Source organism: Mesitornis unicolor, unplaced genomic scaffold (genome assembly GCF_000695765.1).
Source record: "Mesitornis unicolor isolate BGI_N332 unplaced genomic scaffold, ASM69576v1 scaffold2020, whole genome shotgun sequence".
Taxonomy (NCBI): domain Eukaryota; kingdom Metazoa; phylum Chordata; class Aves; order Mesitornithiformes; family Mesitornithidae; genus Mesitornis; species Mesitornis unicolor.
Window position 1 is genome coordinate 6,352 of NW_010158811.1, and position 18,234 is coordinate 24,585.

The 18,234-nt window shown below is 37.7% G+C and overlaps 2 protein-coding genes across 2 annotated transcripts in view; one reads left to right on the forward strand and one right to left on the reverse strand.

Annotated features, from left to right (window-relative positions):
- Positions 1–10,561, forward strand: part of LOC104540691 (liprin-alpha-2-like) — a gene marked incomplete at its 5' end in the record, with an annotated part of 14,210 nt that extends 3,649 nt beyond the window's left edge. Inside the window, 8 exons of the mRNA XM_010184559.1 lie at positions 11–40; positions 2,109–2,284; positions 3,145–3,242; positions 5,080–5,255; positions 5,350–5,418; positions 6,382–6,541; positions 8,194–8,286; positions 10,375–10,561. Coding sequence (XP_010182861.1) covers positions 11–40; positions 2,109–2,284; positions 3,145–3,242; positions 5,080–5,255; positions 5,350–5,418; positions 6,382–6,541; positions 8,194–8,252 — 768 coding nt within the window. The remainder of the gene's footprint in view (positions 1–10; positions 41–2,108; positions 2,285–3,144; positions 3,243–5,079; positions 5,256–5,349; positions 5,419–6,381; positions 6,542–8,193; positions 8,287–10,374) is intronic.
- Positions 10,562–16,077: 5,516 nt separating this feature from the next.
- The window catches only part of ACSS3 (acyl-CoA synthetase short-chain family member 3), a gene marked incomplete at its 5' end in the record, with an annotated part of 78,527 nt that continues 76,370 nt past the window's right edge, over positions 16,078–18,234 (reverse strand). Inside the window, 3 exons of the mRNA XM_010184569.1 lie at positions 16,078–16,143; positions 16,441–16,616; positions 16,696–16,795. Of these exons, the coding sequence (XP_010182871.1) occupies positions 16,078–16,143; positions 16,441–16,616; positions 16,696–16,795 (342 nt within the window). The remainder of the gene's footprint in view (positions 16,144–16,440; positions 16,617–16,695; positions 16,796–18,234) is intronic.

Here is an 18,234-nt window from a genome sequence, read left to right on the forward strand (position 1 = left end):
GATTATACAGAAAGAGTCCGAAGAAGGGAGCTGGGCTCAGGTATGACCCTTTCACAAGAATTTTTTTGAACAGAAAGCTAATAACAATGTAATTAAGAGAGTATTGGTATGCAGAGAGGAGTATAGTATTGCACTGATATCTCAATGACTCCATTATGATTTACACATTCTAGTCTTTCTAATACAAAGAAAACGCTCTCTGGACATGTTTGCTGGGTAAGGCACACATGCTGTAAATACTTTTCTTGAAAAAAATTGCTGTTACCATATACAAATTAATGTTTTCAGGGGCCTCAATAGAGTACTTTATTTTACACTCCCAGCTATTTGTATGATTTGTTAATGTCCCAGAGACGATCAAAAAATGAAGCAGAGGCAGCCATGATTTGAATGGATGCCTGAAACCCATCTCTGAGTCAGGTAATGTGCGGCAGCCTATGGCAGCGCAGTGACCCACAAGATGGGAAAAGGCTTTTGCATCATGGCAGACAGGGATGCTTGGCAGTGTCCCTGCACAGGGCACATACGGTTGGGTCATATACCTAGGCATGTTAGGTCACTTCCTTGTATTCCCACATCTTATTATGACCATTATTTTTGCTTAGTAAATACACATTCAGAGTGGATTCCACATTCAGAGAGAGTCTAAATATTCCCAGCTGGCTACGTTTTAGAGATACCTTCTTTCTTCCACATAAACCTAGGAAAAAAAATCTTCCTCATTTTTTGGGAATAGGCTAATAAAATATGCCAAGATTTTGAGATCTAACATTTCTAAAATTACACCAGTTTTTTTTAGAACAATTGTATAAAACACACCCAAGTATCAGTCTACAAATAGTCTTGTATAGGAACAAAATTTTTCGCTTTAGTTAGACTATCTCTTATATTCTTCAACTTCTTTTTTCTTTTTCTAATGTATGCACACACTTACATAGTCTTACTGTCTTTGCTTATGGCATTCCTTTTCTCTTCAAAATCTCACAAGAATGAGAGATGAGGAGACTATATTCCCCCCACAGAAAGTATATCTGGCTCAAACTGTGTTATCCTTTTGTCTATAATGACAGGAGACTAAAAACAAAAACAAAAGGATGGTTAAGCTTGAAAGTGATGCTGAAAGCTGAGCACAGTCACATTGAGGAGGTGTTAATCTTGCAAATGGAGTCCTCTTTTCTATTAAGCTTTAGTAGTACCAAAATAATTGACAGCAGCGAGATGTAGAGTATATCTATTTTGCATCTTAATTGTGCAACCCATGTAAAAATAGCTCAACATGGACGTGTTTTTTTCATGTACTTTCTTCCTCACCCTATTGAAATTTCAGCTGAACAATGAAGTAGCTTAATGCCTGAATGCTAGCTTCTAGGATGAATCTGGTTTGCTCCCATCTTAAAAAATATTAATTTATTGAGCTCCACATATGATGCACTTAGGGTTAAGCTGTTAACAGCTGAAAAGACCTCGTGGATAGAATGTATTTGGTCACTTGCTCTGACTGATGCTGAAGGCAAGTCAAGTAAGCTTGGCTGACAAACAGCTGAAATTAACTTTTAGTGTCAAAAGGACTATAGTTGTGTAACCATGAAGTATAGTTAGATCCTGTTTAGGAAATCCTAGCTCCACTAAACAGTGTCACAAACTTCAGTTGTTTCCCTGGAGCCATGTTTGTATTACCAAGTTTACTGTAGCCTAGCATAAATATTCTAAGAGGTCAACTGTAAGATTATGAATCAAACACATTTTCATAGTGTAATAACTTTGCTTGCATTTAAAACTCAAAATTTAAACTACAGTTTTTTATTACAAAAAAAAAGCTTATTTTTTCAAAGATAGAAAACAAAGATAGAAAAAGATGTCTTTTACAAAGATAGAAAACTTTACAAAGATAGAAAACAAGACAGGCAAGACTACTATTAGTATCAAATATCTCACAGGGGCTTCCACCTCAAATGTCAAAATGATACAAAATCGGAATGCTTTTCTTTTAGACAGAATTACTAAGCTAGGAATTCTCACTAGAAAGCAGCATATTCTGTCTTCAGTCTGTGGTGCAAGCTTGAACAAACTCCAGAATTTATTCACCCTCTCCTTTATTTCATCTCTAGACCCTGGCTTATGGTGATATGAACCACGAATGGATAGGTAACGAATGGCTCCCTAGTCTGGGTTTACCTCAGTACCGAAGTTATTTTATGGAATGCCTGGTAGATGCGAGGATGTTAGATCACCTGACGAAGAAAGATCTACGTGTGCACTTAAAAATGGTGGATAGCTTTCATCGGTATGTTGGCATAAAAACTATACCTATGCAGACATTTATGTGACTGACGTAGTGCTCAGTACTGCACAGAATAAAACCCCTTACTCTCTCTTGTTCTGGAGTGGAAAACCACACAGAAAAGTGAGTGCTGAGTGTCAGAAATCTGAATTGAGAGAGATTCCTTTAGTAATAGCAATTGCATTGCAATTATGTGTCTCAAAACTGAGATACTGGTGCAGATAAATTTCTTAATAAATGGGGAAGGAACCATTCATATATAAAGCCTTGACTACACAGAAACAGTAATAATTTATTAAGTAGTTTCAGAATTTATTAAGTGGTATCAGAATATGGTAGATGAAGATTTGAAGTGCTGAGATCCCATAATAATGAAAAGCTATTGTTTGTAGCACATAAAAGCTGTTAACAGTACAAGCAAATTGACAGTTGTTCGCGTTATCTATGTATGTAGGTAGGAAGCTATATTGGAAATAAAGGCATTTATAATTTAGGGAGAATGATGTTTATGTGACAAGAAGTGGATTTTTTTTTAATGCACTGTCTGATTTGTCACTTTTTTGAGGCTTGATTTGACAAAACATTTCACAGCTCTCAAGGGCTGACCTTTTCTGAATGCAAATTTTAATGCATCGGGTTTCATATGCTAAAACATTTATTCAATCATACTCATTTTGGTTGCGCCCATTTCATTTTTGAAGTCTGTGGAGTTTTTTTAAATGGTTTTGCTCTCCCCTCTGTCCTCAAGACTTGCTACTTGGGCACCATGAAACACCATGAAATGCAGGAAATACATCCTACATATGTTCCTATCTTCAAAATTATCTTTATTAACTCTGTAAATGTTTCTCTTTAAATAACAGAACAAGCTTGCAATATGGAATCATGTGTTTAAAGAGGTTGAATTATGATAGAAAAGAACTGGAAAAGCGAAGAGAAATGAGTCAGCATGAAATAAAAGGTGATAGTTCCTGGGAATGAATACTGGGAATGTTTCTTCTTTTGAAGCTTGACACTACTAAACCCTTGTCATGCCATTTTAGCAAAGTATTTAAGCATGTGCTTTAAGTAAAACTAATGTAAGTCCATCTGTCTTGAGATCACAAAGCATCTCCTTAAATTAGGCGCAGTTAAGTACATTGCTAAATTGGGGCTGCACTTCTGAATGGTGGTTTGATACATACATTTTGCTAAATTGGATTTTCGGGACTGATCTTATCCTAGCCATTTTCAGTCTCAGAAGGCTAAATGGTCTGCAGATCAATGGGACATGCTGGGGGCTACACTGGGAAATCAGAGCACTCAGGACCCTAATACTGTGCTCCTGCTTTTGAAAACCTTTGCCTTTGATTTCTTACTTCACAATGTGTATCATAGAAAATGTTGTTTGCAGGATGGCCACTGAGGCAGTTGGTTGGTATCTAAGAATAGCTCGTAACAGAAATGGCCTTATTAGAAGACTTAACAGCTGATCTGAAAGTATTTTTCTCTGTAAAGCTCCCTAGAGCAGTTGCAGGCTCACTGCATGGTTCCTTTTATATATAACAATTAGGGTTCTTGGTATTTTTCCATTATCAGAAGTTAATCCTTTGATTGCTTTAAGCACTTCCAGCTCTAGAGTAAGGCAGCAGTTTACACTTCTCAAGCACAATGCTGATTGGAAGAGCTGTAAAAAAAAAAAGGGAATTAGCAGGGGGAATGGTTACAGTGAAAGTGTTCATTTGCTCAATGCAGACGATGGCACACACTAGAGCAAAGACTTTGGCTTGGATGTGGAGGCTTTAGTGTCAGTCAGCCAGAGTGGGTATAGCTGGAGACTGATGCAGGAAATTTGGGAATTAGTCTCAAATTCTGGTGTTGCTTCAGTGCTAATTACAGCTAGGACAAGGGTAAAAACCCATAGCCTCCTTCACCCAAACATCACCCTGTCATCCATTGGTCAGTAAGATGTGGTTCCAGGTGGGTTTTGGTCTTGGTGACCCCTGGCTGCCACATTGCATTTCATCTGATCCTGACCCCAAAGTCTGCAATGCTCTTAGGTCCGGCAATGGAAAGTGCCTGCTCCCAGAACAGCTACATTAAGAGCTTGTAAGGATTCAGGGAAAAGCCTCATCACTTGGTAACACAAAACTCGGTATTATGTTTCCCACTCACAAGTATAAAGATCAGTATAAGTAACCTACTTTTAATCTTACAGGCAGGGTAGGATACTTTTTTATAATAGCCAAATCCTCAGAAATGGTTTCCTAGCTCATTTTCTTGCCTTAGCTTTATGATTGGCATGGACCTTAACAGCTAAACCAGCTTTCTGAACTAAAAATAGTTTTAGTCTATAAAATTGTGAACTCATCGTTTGCTTTATGGCATGTTATAAAATGGTAGGTGCTGACCTGACTCAAAATGTTTAATACAAAACTCTCCAGTAAAGCCTAGAGGAATGGATATTTCTCTTGTGCCCTTGCACTGTTAAACTGTAAAATCTTGGCTAAGAATTGAAAAGGTTATCTATAAGACGTGGGAGGAACTGCATTCTGGAGATGCCCTCTGGAGGCACCTTTCTCCTTTGGAAACATTATTTAGAGTGAACATTTAACTTTAAGGTAGCTAAAATCACACAGTTACTCCCACACCTTGGGTTCTGAATCGGAGATACTGAAGCTATTAAAGCTATATGAATAGTTTGCTGACATTCCACAGTTAAGAAATAAAGCAGAATGACATCCACAGTGCATGCTCAACCTGTATAGTTCAGCAGTTATCAGGTATCAGGAGACTGAACCGGTGTCATGTCCTTACAGATGTGCTGGTATGGAGCAATGATCGAGTCATACGCTGGATACAAGCTATTGGCCTTCGAGAATATGCAAATAATATTCTAGAAAGTGGTGTACATGGTTCACTTATAGCGCTGGATGAAAACTTTGATTACAGCAGTTTAGCTTTATTATTACAGATTCCAACACAAAACACCCAGGCAAGTTTGCTCATGCTACTTCTGGTTAATCTGTACCCATTATTGCCTTTTATTCCTCTTCAACCATTTTAATTTTTTACTTTGGTGTCTCTAGGCACGGCAGATCCTTGAGAGAGAATACAACAACCTTTTAGCACTAGGAACTGAAAGACGACTTGAGGAAGTAATTAATTTTATTTTCAGTATTTATAAAATATCACAGTGAAATATAAAAATTAAATGGAATGCATGAAGACGTGTTAATTTGTACATGGTTAAAAAGAGTCAGCCTTAAGAAAAAATTAGGAAATGCCGGTCAAGGTTTTTAAAGTAACCTCAGTATGGCTACATATTCACATCATTTTGGATGCTAATTTTGGCACTGCCCTCTTACCTTAATATGATCATTTTCCATAGGGGAAAAATGCAGAAGGTAGTGGAAGTTTCACTGGCCAGAGCAAGTGGCAGGGGAGGATGTCTGCAAGCTATTCTTTAGGACATTTGCACATTTTCTATTAAAAAAAAAAAGAAGAAAGAAGAAAAGTGGATTTTTGGTGGGGTTTTTTTGTTGTTATTCAAGGTTGAATATTCAATAGAGTGTGATTTGGGACAGTTAACTAGGATGGGGGAATCTCAAATCCACCTATGGAAAATACTGATCTTAAGGTAAGAGTTCAGTGCAAAAATGTTCACGTCTTGGACTTTTGCACGTGAGGAGGAATAAAACTTTTAAGGACTTTCTGAACATGTGAGATGCCTATGAATTCTGTGCATGCACAAGAGTATTTAATTCTTTATTAGCACTTCATGTAAGCCTCCTAAAGCAGTTACAAACCACTGTCCTTTCTGTCAGTGTATTTGAATGAGATCTGACTTTTAAGAAAGTTCTACTTTAGCTGATACTAAAACCCCCTACTATGTCCAGCCAGAGATGTAAGAAGATTTTTTCCACCCTAGCATTTAATGCTTCTAAAGCATTTACTTTTACAAGAGTTTTTCAAATGGATTGTAGTTACTGGGTGCAGTGCAACAGAGCAGGGTAGTTGTTGTGGAATACATTTTGACAGTGGGAGAGGCAGCAGACAGCAGGATAATTAATCAAAAGCTTTCATTTTGCTTTATCAAATACAACTCTCTGTGTTGACAGAGTGACGACAAGAACTTCAGACGTGGCCCCTCCTGGCGACGACAGTTTCCTCCACGCGAGGTTCACGGGATCAGCATGATGCCAGGCTCCTCGGAAACGCTGCCAGCTGGGTTCAGATTAACCACAACATCAGGGCAGTCACGGAAGATGGCAACTGATGGTACGCTGTCATTTCTGCATTTACTGTTGAAGAGCAAGAGGCTTATTCCAGTATGCTAAACTGACTTTCAATGCATGTCTGTCTTGCACCAGAATGGCTGCGTTCATGTAACTAGGATTAATGAAGTCTGGGAGAGTTGAATTAGGGAATGGAAAAGCACTGACTTGGCATACTATTGATTGCTGCAGGTTTGCTTCAGACTGTCAGAGTTTACTGAAAGAAAAAAAAGGGGGGGCAATCTAGCCATCCTAGATATGCAAAGGAAACATTTAGAAGGAGGAATTGATTTACTGACTTTAATAGAAGATTGCATATAATACCTAAGCAAATTTTTCAGCTCATTAGACTCTTGCAGGTGGAGTGTATTCTAGAACATGAACTTCAGAAGGGCTATCACCTTTACTTTCCTATTTAACTTTCAAACTAACTAGCTTAGCCTTGACCTTCAAATAACTCAAGTTGCTAACAATTAATAACTATCAGATGAGTAGTGTAGTTAGAAAATACTGAATTTCAGGTTCTAATTGAGTTACTGTATACCACTCTTAAATCTCTCTGGATATCTTTTCATTTTCAGAGGATGCACTAATTCAGCAATGATTGGAAAAGTAACATGTAGATCACAATTAAAAAATAAGTAAAATGTTAAAATAATTGTAAGAGGGCAAGGAGAAGGGACAAATCCCATTCAGCTGTTCCTTCAGGTACATGGATGATAAAGCCATGTATACCTGCCTGAAGTTCTGAGATTACAAATGTGGAGACTGGCCTATTTCAAATTCCTCATGAGAGAATTTAGGTCTATGAATTGACATGTCTCAAAGTAATTTAATACATTGCCTGTAGTGATTGCATTCTGTAACTCTTGAATGAACTTGGTATGATAGTACTGCCATCTAAATTCCATTAAAGCCATCTAAATTCCATTAAATTTTCCCACCTTTAAAAAAGAATGCTTTACAGTTGCAGTTACAGATGGAATAACTTGCCAATTGCATCACTGAATTCCATTGACTCCACTGCTCATGTGCATGCTTTGCTTTTAGTCCTGCACTTTTTGGCAAAGATGAAGCTGTAAGACAAGAATCCATTCCATGGGAAATTTGATGTACAAGTAAAGGTACTAGCTCCTTAGGCATTTACATGGCCTACACTGCTGTAGTAGCTAAGTACCTTACAAACATTCATGGATTTCATCTTCTAGCCATGCCATGAGGTTGAAGATGATATTCCCATTTTACAGATGGGGAACTAAGGTGCAAGGCAGATTTATTGATTTACTTGAGTCTTCCAGACAGTTTATTATTAAGCTGGGTACTGAACTCAGTAGACATAAAGGTAGGTAGCTTTGAAGACTTACATCTCCATCCAGGATTTGGCTTCCTATCTCCCAGTGTTAAGAATGCTATAGTATTTAAACAGCATGATAGATATAGGACTTAAACCAAAATAAAGACAAAATTGAGTTTTAAACTGTGTTCACTTCAGACGGATTTCAGTAGTACACCAGACGTGAAGAAACTGAGTTTTGAGCTAGACCACACCCAGATCATCTCATGGAAAGCCACAGAGCAATCTTATAGCCATCCTTCCAGTGGGAAACAGACTGATTTCTTTTCTTCATGATTTTTTTTTTTTTTTGCAATTTGCAGTTGCTTCATCACGACTGCAGAGGTTAGACAGCTCAACAGTTCGCACATACTCATGCTGACAAGGCCTAGCAAAGAAGCCAGCACTGAATTGTTGTGAGTATTCAGAAGGGGCCATCATGAAAGCTCTTTATAACTGTACACCAAATGTTCTTTGGCATTATTCAGGCAAGAGCCAGCCTGGAGCAGAGGACCTAACTCAAGACTCACTAGGGTGGTCATTCGATCATGACATCCTCAAGCTCAGTCCAGGAGATGCTACACTATTCTTTTCCCCATCTCAAACAGCAGGTTCTTTCTGCTGAAACCACTTCAGCAGTTTAGACAAAAGTTTTCAGACAACTCTGTTCAGATGATAGTTCACCACCCATGACATATTTTGTATGCTCTCAAACATAAAGCCAGAATTAAGGAGATAGCAGTAAGCAAAGGGAGTGAATTTACTTTATGAGAACTTTAAGTAGTTCTACCAGGAGCTAGGAAAATGCTAGTAAAGCAGAAGAGATTTACTTTTTTTTTTTTTTAATGAGAGATATGGGTCATTTTAGAATATCAGGTAACTGCATCAAGCTAGAACAAAAGTTCCCCTATACAGAAAATCTCCCAAAGTTATCTATTACAGAGACTCTTGCATTTCTTAAATCATACAGAATTGACCAGCGGCAAAGAAAGGATATTCTGAGCTGGATGCAACTTTGGATCAAATCTAGTAGTGGAATTCATGTTGCATTTCTCACCACTGAATATTGCTATTAATCTTGCAGATTCACTCTTCCAGAGTTCTGCAGAAATACTCTTTTCTGCTGCATCACAAGTTTTGGCAAAAAATACCAACATGATGAGCGCTTTCATCAGTATGGCACCATTTCATGCTAATACTTTCTCAGTGAAACAGTTTTTCCATTTAGTTATTCAGGGGATTGTAGGGGAATATTTGGATAGCACCAAAACCTCACCAGACGTTAAACGTGCTTCAATAGCTGTTACATATTGTAGACAAGACACGCCAAGATCTGCAAGAAAGTCAAGAAATGCAGAGGAACAGCAAATGTTACCTGTAGAAAAGTAGGTTGCTCAGGACCCTACTGAGGACAAGAGCTTTTCTTCATAGATCTTCAGGAGACTGCAAGAGCATAAAATCTTAATCTAGTAGAAAATGGAACTTTTCATGTCACCACTGAAAAATAAGCACAGGAGATTTTTTTTTTCCTAAAATAGGTAAGTTTAGCAGCTGGTCCTACAGAGATGGTGATGAAACACATAAATGATATAAATCAGCCAGTTTGAGTGCATTCTCAAGATCAGAAATCTTAGAACATTTAAGACTGCTGGTGTTGGTCATTTAGTCTTGCAAAGAAGTTTACCACAGAGCACAGGGTATGGGGTCAAGCTTTCTGCTGCAGTGGCTGCATGTTGCCCTGCTGAGCATCTGCAATGCCATTACACAGTCACTGGATTTGGCAGTCACAGCTTTCCCAACAGTTTTCTCTTATGAAGTTCTTGTCACCACCAAGTCAGAAGGCTCAGCCAGAACAGTTTTGTTGCCACAGGCTGGTGCAACAGAACATACAAGTTTCACTTTTATTCTACTGAAATGTCAAAGGGGATTTGGCAAAATCAACCACGTACTCTATCAATGAAAGGTTCCAAAGAGGATTTGTAAAGACAGATGGAGAAGAAGAGTTCCAAAAAGATGAGAATGATAATCTGGAAACAGATGGTCCATAGCAAAGAAATCACCAGGGTGAAAAAGGTAAATGCTGGCAAGCTGCAGTGAACAAGCAGAGTCACAGAGTACATCATCAAAGTCTATGCACTTAAACCTTGTGTTCAGTCTTGTGCCAAACAGGCAAAGGTCTCCAGATGCAGGAAACTAACCCCAGCGCTGAATCAAAACAGTAAGAAAACAACTGTAAGCTGAACATAAGCAGGAGTCTGTTTTGATCTAGGACAAAAATTAGTATACATTAGTAAAAGATCAAAATGCATTATTAACAGATCTATGTTGCCAATTTAAAATTAAACAACAAATGCATGTCTGCCTCAAATACTTTAAAGCCCATGTTTTTAGTAAAACATTCAATAGCTTCCTTAATGCTATAGTATTTTTTGGTGTTATTGCATCCTAGATCAAATTAGAATCAAAGAATCTCGCTAATTAATGTTTGTTTGTTCTTTCCTTAGATGTCATCTCTTTCTTCTACTTTACCTGAAGTGCACTACCACTACTTAGAAAAAGAGCATTAAAACTCTCTGCAAAAACAGGGTAATAGGGAAGAGAACACATAAGGTATATCAGATAAACAGATCTGATGTTCCTTTCATGTATCGGTTAGTTTAAAACAAGAATTAAAAAAATACCTACATTACTTAAAAAGAAAGATAAAAACAAATCAGCATCCTTTTCTCTCAGCATCTCTGTCATCCAAAATTTGGCAGTAGTGCACATCCAAAGCTTTTATCAAATGAAGCCACTCATTTTTACATTGTTCCATCTGTTTTATTGTAAAATACTAGACATTTACGTATTTAATGTGTATGTATTTCTTTTAAAATGTGTAAGTCTTATGTAAATGGATATAAATATGATTTTTTAAAAATAAAATCTATGGTACATGGGGTCTCAGTGCAAACATTTGACAATACAGTGTCAATAATACTGTTTGTATCTTTCCATTCCACCATTTTTACAGTTTTTGGATTGTAACAGTCAAATGAATATGTTTAGCAGAGTTAGAAGCTTCAACATGTTCCTACTGAGAAAAATCTGTCAATATTTAAAGCTGAACACCTGCCTCTGATGATGTATAATAGAATGACATAACCTGGAACTGGAGCCAAAATGGACCTCTAAAGACAAAATGGAAATGTCAAATATCTGTAGAGAAGGTCCATAACGGCTCACCTCCCAGAAGAACTGTTTACAAAAAAAAAAAAAAGGCAATTTAATAAAAAATGGTTTATACAAAGAAACTGAAACTTTCTTCTATATTACCTGCGGACCAAGAAGAATCTTGCTTTACCAAGAGCCACCTTTTTGTTCCAGGATCTTCAGACACCAGCCAGCATTGGAAAATTAAACCTAATATTTGCATAGAATGAGATTCTTGTTTCCAGATATATTCAACAAAGAAAATGAAAGACAACAGAAGCCAACCCCCACCATTTCTTCATTATAACAGGGCATTAGACAGGCGCCTGTCTAACGTTATGCTTTTAGCCAAGATGGCCTTGCTGAGACTTCACAGAAGTCAGTTTTATCAGAGGAAATAACTGAAAGACAGAGTGATTAATATATAGTGTATAAAAGTTTAGAAGAGCAACTATTACCTGCTGTGGCTTTATTTGGTGGTGTTATTGTTGTTTATTCTTTGTTTAAATGGGAAGTTTCAAAGTAAGACCTACTTAATAGTCATTTACCTATTTGCTATTTTTCTGCTGCTTGATCTTAGCTCAAGACCTGTCTTTTAGTTATTTCTTTTAGCAGTTTGATCTGCAATGTTTGCACGTACATAAACATTTGTTTTGTCTATTTTCATTTGGCAAACTTCAGTCAATCAGATGGTGAAAGATTTTTCTCCCCCGACGTCAATAAAAAAAAGAATTCAGTGCTATTTGTGTTTAGAAGTCTATTAAGCTTGGTATACAGTAGCATTAAAATACTTGGATGCCAGGTACTTCTGATAGCTAAGCAAGAGCACATTTTGCCAGGAACAGGGATTTCCGATGAATTTGCCTGTCAGAATCTGCCACGAGAGGGAGCACTGAACCTGCTGATGGGTGCGAGAGGATGGCTTGGGTGAGCGCACAACTGTACAGACACGGCTCTTTTACCTGCAGTTCCTCCTGCTTAACCGAAATCGTTGCTGATGTTCCTTTCTCTCCTCCCTCAACCTCCTTTTGGATTATTTTAGTCCAGAATGTCACGAAGTAAAGCAATGCAAACACCATGGTCAGTGGGTGCAGTTATCATTTGACTACATTTCTCCTCGTAAACACCAGCTCCCTTTTTAAAACTTCTATTTTTCAGCCTGTGTTTGTCACAGCCCATGCTCAAATTTAGGGGCAGAGGGGAATGAGGTGTGTAGGGGAAATAAATGAGCAAAATCTTGTGGCCAAAGCTGCAAGTATCCTACCCCACTAGTATAGCACCCCCAAATTATTTATTTCCATAGTGGGAGAAAACAGACCAGAAAAATTAAATATATATATATTTAAAAGAGCATTATAATTACTTCAGTTTTGTTCTAAGGCTAATATATAACAAATCTCCTAGTACATCCCTGTCTCCCCCATACGAGCTGAAGGTCTGCTCTCATCAGGTAGAAACTGTGGCTATGCTAACTGTTGAGTAGTTGGCTCTGACCCTCTTAGTACACAGGGAGTAATTATTACATCAACCTATTTTGGCCAAGTTTCAGTAACTACCTGACAATTCAAATCTATCCCCATGCTCCTCTCTAAAACCAACGTGAAGAAAATCAGTGCTCTCCTACCACTTGTTAAATGGGCTGCTCCTTCCTTGATGGTATAACCAGGTTGCTGGGCAGCATCACAACCGCACACAAGAATGATGACTCCATCTCCCTTGCTCCAGCTTGGCACAAAGCTAAAGCTGTAGACAAAGCATTCTGCAATCACAGTTGCTCAGCAAATGGCTCCTCTGGAAAACAAAAGCAATGACTGTGAAACAACTATTTTTCCCTACTGCACTGCTGAATTAATGTGGCTTTCTTTGTCTGGGTTTTCTAAATGCTTATGAATGAGACACTTGGCATTTCTGGAATCCTCCACAATAGCAGGGCAGTAGCAAAATGAGTACAGTACACCTGACCACTCCGCCCCTCTCTTTTATCCCAGTCTTGATCTTAAATGGTTCCAAAAGAAAAAAGAAAAAAAAAAGACAACATTTTAAAATCATTTAAAAAATCATATTAAAAAAATTACGAGCTCAGGCGAGAAAGCAGAAATGTTACAAACTTTTTGTCATGGAGCCACTTCAAGAATGCTAACTGTTCAAGCACTTCACAAACAGTTCAGAGAACAGGTAATCGTTTCCTGTCAATGTTAATATGAGCCAATGTCCCTCAGAAAGGTGTCTAAATATCCATTACTAATATTGGGTTGTTGGGTTTTTTTGGTTTTTTGGGGGCTTTTTTAGAAAAGCCTGATATTAATTCTCTCTTCCTTAAAAAAAAAATAAAAAAAAAAAATCCCCAAACTAGAAAACAAGTTACCTTTCCTTACAAATGGAGAAACTGGTGTAGGGACATGAGATGTCCTTGGGAAAACTATACAAGGTCTAGGAAATTAATTCTCTTCTTCTGCATCCTATTGCAGTATTTTTACTAGAGGGCTTGTGCTATCACCAATTAGTTCCCCTCCCCTGCTTCTGCAGTTATAACAGCCAAGAGAACTACAGCAAACATACACAAACATCTCAGCTTTCTTTGCACAAAACAGTAATGGCCATGCACCTCATGAATGTGCCACAGTTTCTCTGTGATAAGATCCTTGTAGTTTCTCACTGATTTAAAAACAAAAACAAAACAACTGAAAAACCCAAAAAACCCAAAGAACAAACAAAAAACAACCCACGAATGACAACTCTCTCTTGCCCTGTAGCTGTTCAGCATAGGTTGGGAAGTTGGAGCACTGTGAAACTGAAAAATACTTGGCAGTCCCTGCAAGGCACTCCATTATTTGGCATGGGCCTCCTGTGAAAGCCTTGGTACTTGAATAATCCATCCAGAAGAAAATGGTACCTTCAACTAACTACAACTTGTAGAAATATTTCAAGAAAGTTATCAGAATATCTTTGAGGAGCAAAATTACTCCCACATATAAATCACTAACCTGTATAGTTAGCATATCTACTGTAAAGTATCATTAGCCTTTACTCAGTCTTTAAAGACTTTTACTCCCTGTTCAGATTGTGACTTTCAACTAAATCAAATAGCTGGGCAGGGGAGCTACATTATGCAATTATTTGGCAAAAAACAAGTCCAGCACAGGCTCAAACTAGGCTGTTCTATAAAATGACCATGACCTGGTTCAACATGGTTGGCTCAGCTACATGCAGTCCCTAGTGAAAAAACATGTGGACATTTTATTTATTTCACAGAATCACACAGAAGCTCAGGAGTTGGAAGAGACCTCGAAAGATCATATAGTCCAACCCCTCTGCCAGAGCAGGATCACCTAGACTAGGTCGCACAGGAACACATCCAGGAAGGTTTTCAGTGTCTCCAGAGAAGGAGACTCCACAGCCTCTCTGGGCAGCCTGGTCCAGTGCTCCGTAACCCTTACAGTAAAAAAGTTTTTCCTTATGTTCAGATTGAACCCCCTATCCTCCAGCTTGCACCCATTGCCCCTTGTCCTATTATTTGACATCAGAGAGAAGAGCCTGGCTCCTTCCTCCTGACACTTGCCCTTTACAAATTTATAAACATTGATGAGGCCACCCCTCAGTCTCCTCTTCTCCAAGATAAAGAGACCCAGCTCCCTCAGCTGCTCCTCATAAGGGAGATGCTCCACTCCCTCAATCATCTTTGTGGCTCTGCGCTGGACTCTTTCCTATGTAACCAGTAGAGTTCATTGACTCTACAAAAACATCCCAGGCACAAGGCAACATCAGAATATGGCTCATGTTAATTAGCACCTATCTATCACCTTTTAGCTTCTACATCAATCTCCTGGTTTATTTTATCACTTAACAGGGCTGTCATCCTTACCTCTACCCAATAGGAGATAACAGTATTTCTGGACTCTGTTGACAACACACTGCCATAGCAAAGTACGTCTAAACTTAACTTCTATCTTACCTTAGCCTGCTTACGGAAACCTCTCTTTTACACCAACATCATCTGACTTTGTGTGTTGCTTACTGTTTCTTCCTTAGGAAAGCATTGCCGAGTTTGAGTAACTTCTCTGCTTTTAAAAAGAATTTTTACATTTATTGTTTAATTAAAAACCTGCAGTGCAAGAAGTGTATCCTCCATCCCCTGCTTTGCTGAGAACACTGTAAGTATTTTGAAATAGCCTCTGAAGTCAAGAATGTGCTGCCTAGTATCTGTATTTGCTAAATTTCTTGGTTATATATATCTCTGTGAGCCTGCAATGTTTAACTATGTCAGCAAAACCACATTCTGGTTATCCTTATGATAAGTGATACAAACCACAACAAAATTATAATAAAATGGAAAGGATAAATGCCAGTCTTTATTTAAAATACATGAGTTTTATTGACTATTACTATGGACAAATCAAGATTTTCATGGGTTGGAAAGATAGAAATTATCTATCATTCTACAAAAAAGACACTTCAGAAAGTTATTGAGTAAAAAAAAAGGAATTTAATTTATAGCAGAAAGACTTAAAAAATCAGTTGAATCAAGAAAAGTAATTTTAAAATTTATAAAAATTTAAAAGACATAAAGGCTCATAATTTACAAGTGAGGACAATTTATGTCTGCGATAATTTTCACATTAGAATTCCTATTTATTGCTGTCCTCAGTTCATGACTTACCTTTTGTGAACTGTTTTAGCCAAACTCAATTTACTGGTCATATTATACAATAATGGATTGAAATGTACGGTTATACAACATCGTATGAGATAGACAATCCAGAGACTCCTTCCCTTTAAGGCTAGAGAAATGTATGAATTCTATCTGCAATTCTTAGCAATCTTAATATCGAGCATATAATGACAACATGCAGAGACTTTAGTATGCTTCATTGGCTGTGACAATATGGTCACACAGTAACATTTCTGAAGTAAAAAAATTGAGTCCCAAATCATTACCAGATTTTAAAATGTGGTATTTCCTAACAGAAAGTCTCTTTGTATACTTCAACATTTACATATTTGATATATTATCTCATTTAATTTTTCTGTAGCACTTCTTCAATGTGTTTAAACACACTAGCATCTTCAATGGTCGGTGTTACCTGAAAATGAAGAATATACAGAAGCACATGATAGTAGATTGCCATCCTTCAACAATAAAGCAGAATTTCATTCAAAGAATCCTCTAAATCTAGCCTTTAAAAGCAATCAAGAAAAAAATATTTGGAAAGTTCTGGACCATGAAAATCTTTTGGGTAAGCTACATTAGAAATAAAATATAATGTACTACCTGAAGTCATGGACCACTTGTAGAATGGTCTAGAGAATCAAAACCATGATGTTGTACCTTTGGATGTGCACATGTGCCTAATTCATTAAAGCATGCATCTCCAACGTACCTTATATGGCTTTCCACTGACAAGCGCAGAAAGAGCTGAACGTGGTATCTTGCCAGAGCGTGTTTTTGGTAGCTGCTTCACAAACACCCCCTTCTGGAAAGCTGCTACTGGACCAATGTTGGTTCGAACTCGCTCAACAATCTCTTTCAAAATCTTTTCCTCTTCGGTCTTTATACCTAGTCAAAAAATTCATATCCTTTACCTTTTCTGGGGCTTTTGCAAGTCTTAGTAAGATTGGTATCAGCGAGCTCTCACCTTCTCTCAGTACACACAGTGCAAATGGAACGTGTCCTTTTAAAGGATCCTCCTGGCCCACAACAGCACAGTCTGCCACAGCGTGATGGAAGAGAACACACTGAGGAACAGAAAACAAAACTAAACTGAAATAATAACTGGACATTTCAGTGAAAACAATCCATAGGCATGGACATAAAAAATAGTCTTATTTCTTGCATTTTGACAGCAAAAAGCATTTAGTCAGTACACCTCGGGATTCCAGTGACAAGTTGCAGATGCATATATGTGTACACTTTCGTACACAATTACACATAGTTTTCAAACAAACATAAGAAATAAAAGCTATGGCAGCACAACATACAAATATAGAACAAAGCAAAGGTGATTTCCTTATAGTTTTGGGAGAGTATTGCATCTTTGTTTTTGTTAGCCTTTGCTGGAAGACCTTTGCTGGAACAAATAACATTAGTCTAACATTACGAATAACATGGAGTGTGTGGAGTAAAGACCAAAACCACAGAAACACTCCTACTACAGGGCTATAAGGTGATATGGGTTCTTTCTCTCCGACTCCTATTTTTTTCATTCTTTGCTGCACAAAGGCATAGTTTCACCAAAAGCCAAATACAGGCCCAACATCAGCTGGCAGCCAGCTTCATTCAGCTCACTCTCTTGGAAACATTAGGTTTCAGCCTTCTTAAGACAAAAAATGGAATTAAACTAGAGTGTCCTCCTTCCTACTACACACAATTATGCAAGTGATGGACAGTAGCACTAGTATCTCAAACTCTCAACTCGCTTTTAGGGAAAAAAGTGAGAGATTCTGTACTAAATATACACAAGTACACTTGAATTCAGATGCAACCTACTTTGTCTAGAAGTCATTGTATCCAAACTGACAAATCATACAGGAATGAATCTTACGCAACTCCAAATCTCCATGGTATTTCAGTGCATCACATACACTTAGGCGGTTCAGTCATTTCTAGTCCAGAGCCTCAGTAATTCATTCCATTTCCTGCTATAAATACCCATTCTTTCCTGCCCTGACTTCTTGACCATGACCACAGCAACTTGATTGCCATACATAATAAAAATAAGAAAAGGCAATGAATTATGGAAAAGCAGACTAGTAGGGCCTATGACCAGAGTAACTATTCTTTTCCACAAAAACATGGGAAAAAGGTCTCCAGTAATCGGACATTACCATCAATATCATAATTACCTATCAGGCATCAACAGGACTCCTATGGTAGAGATTTAACTGTTGTCAGCTTGTTTTGTAGTAGCTTGATTGTGTCACTTCAGTCTGTCACTTGTTCATAAAAGTCTTATGTTAAGGTGGAATACTGCAGTCACTCTAATGCTTTTCTTCAATCTATTCAAATTCCTGTCAACATGCCTTTTGACTTTGGGACAGCTAATTTCAAATGATTAAAAGTGTAAATACTAATTAAAAGTTATCAAACTTTGTAAAACAGCTGAAAAGAACAGAATCAGCACTAGACATTTAAAATTGTTTAAAACTAAGAAAAATCTCAAGAAAGTGAAAAGGCA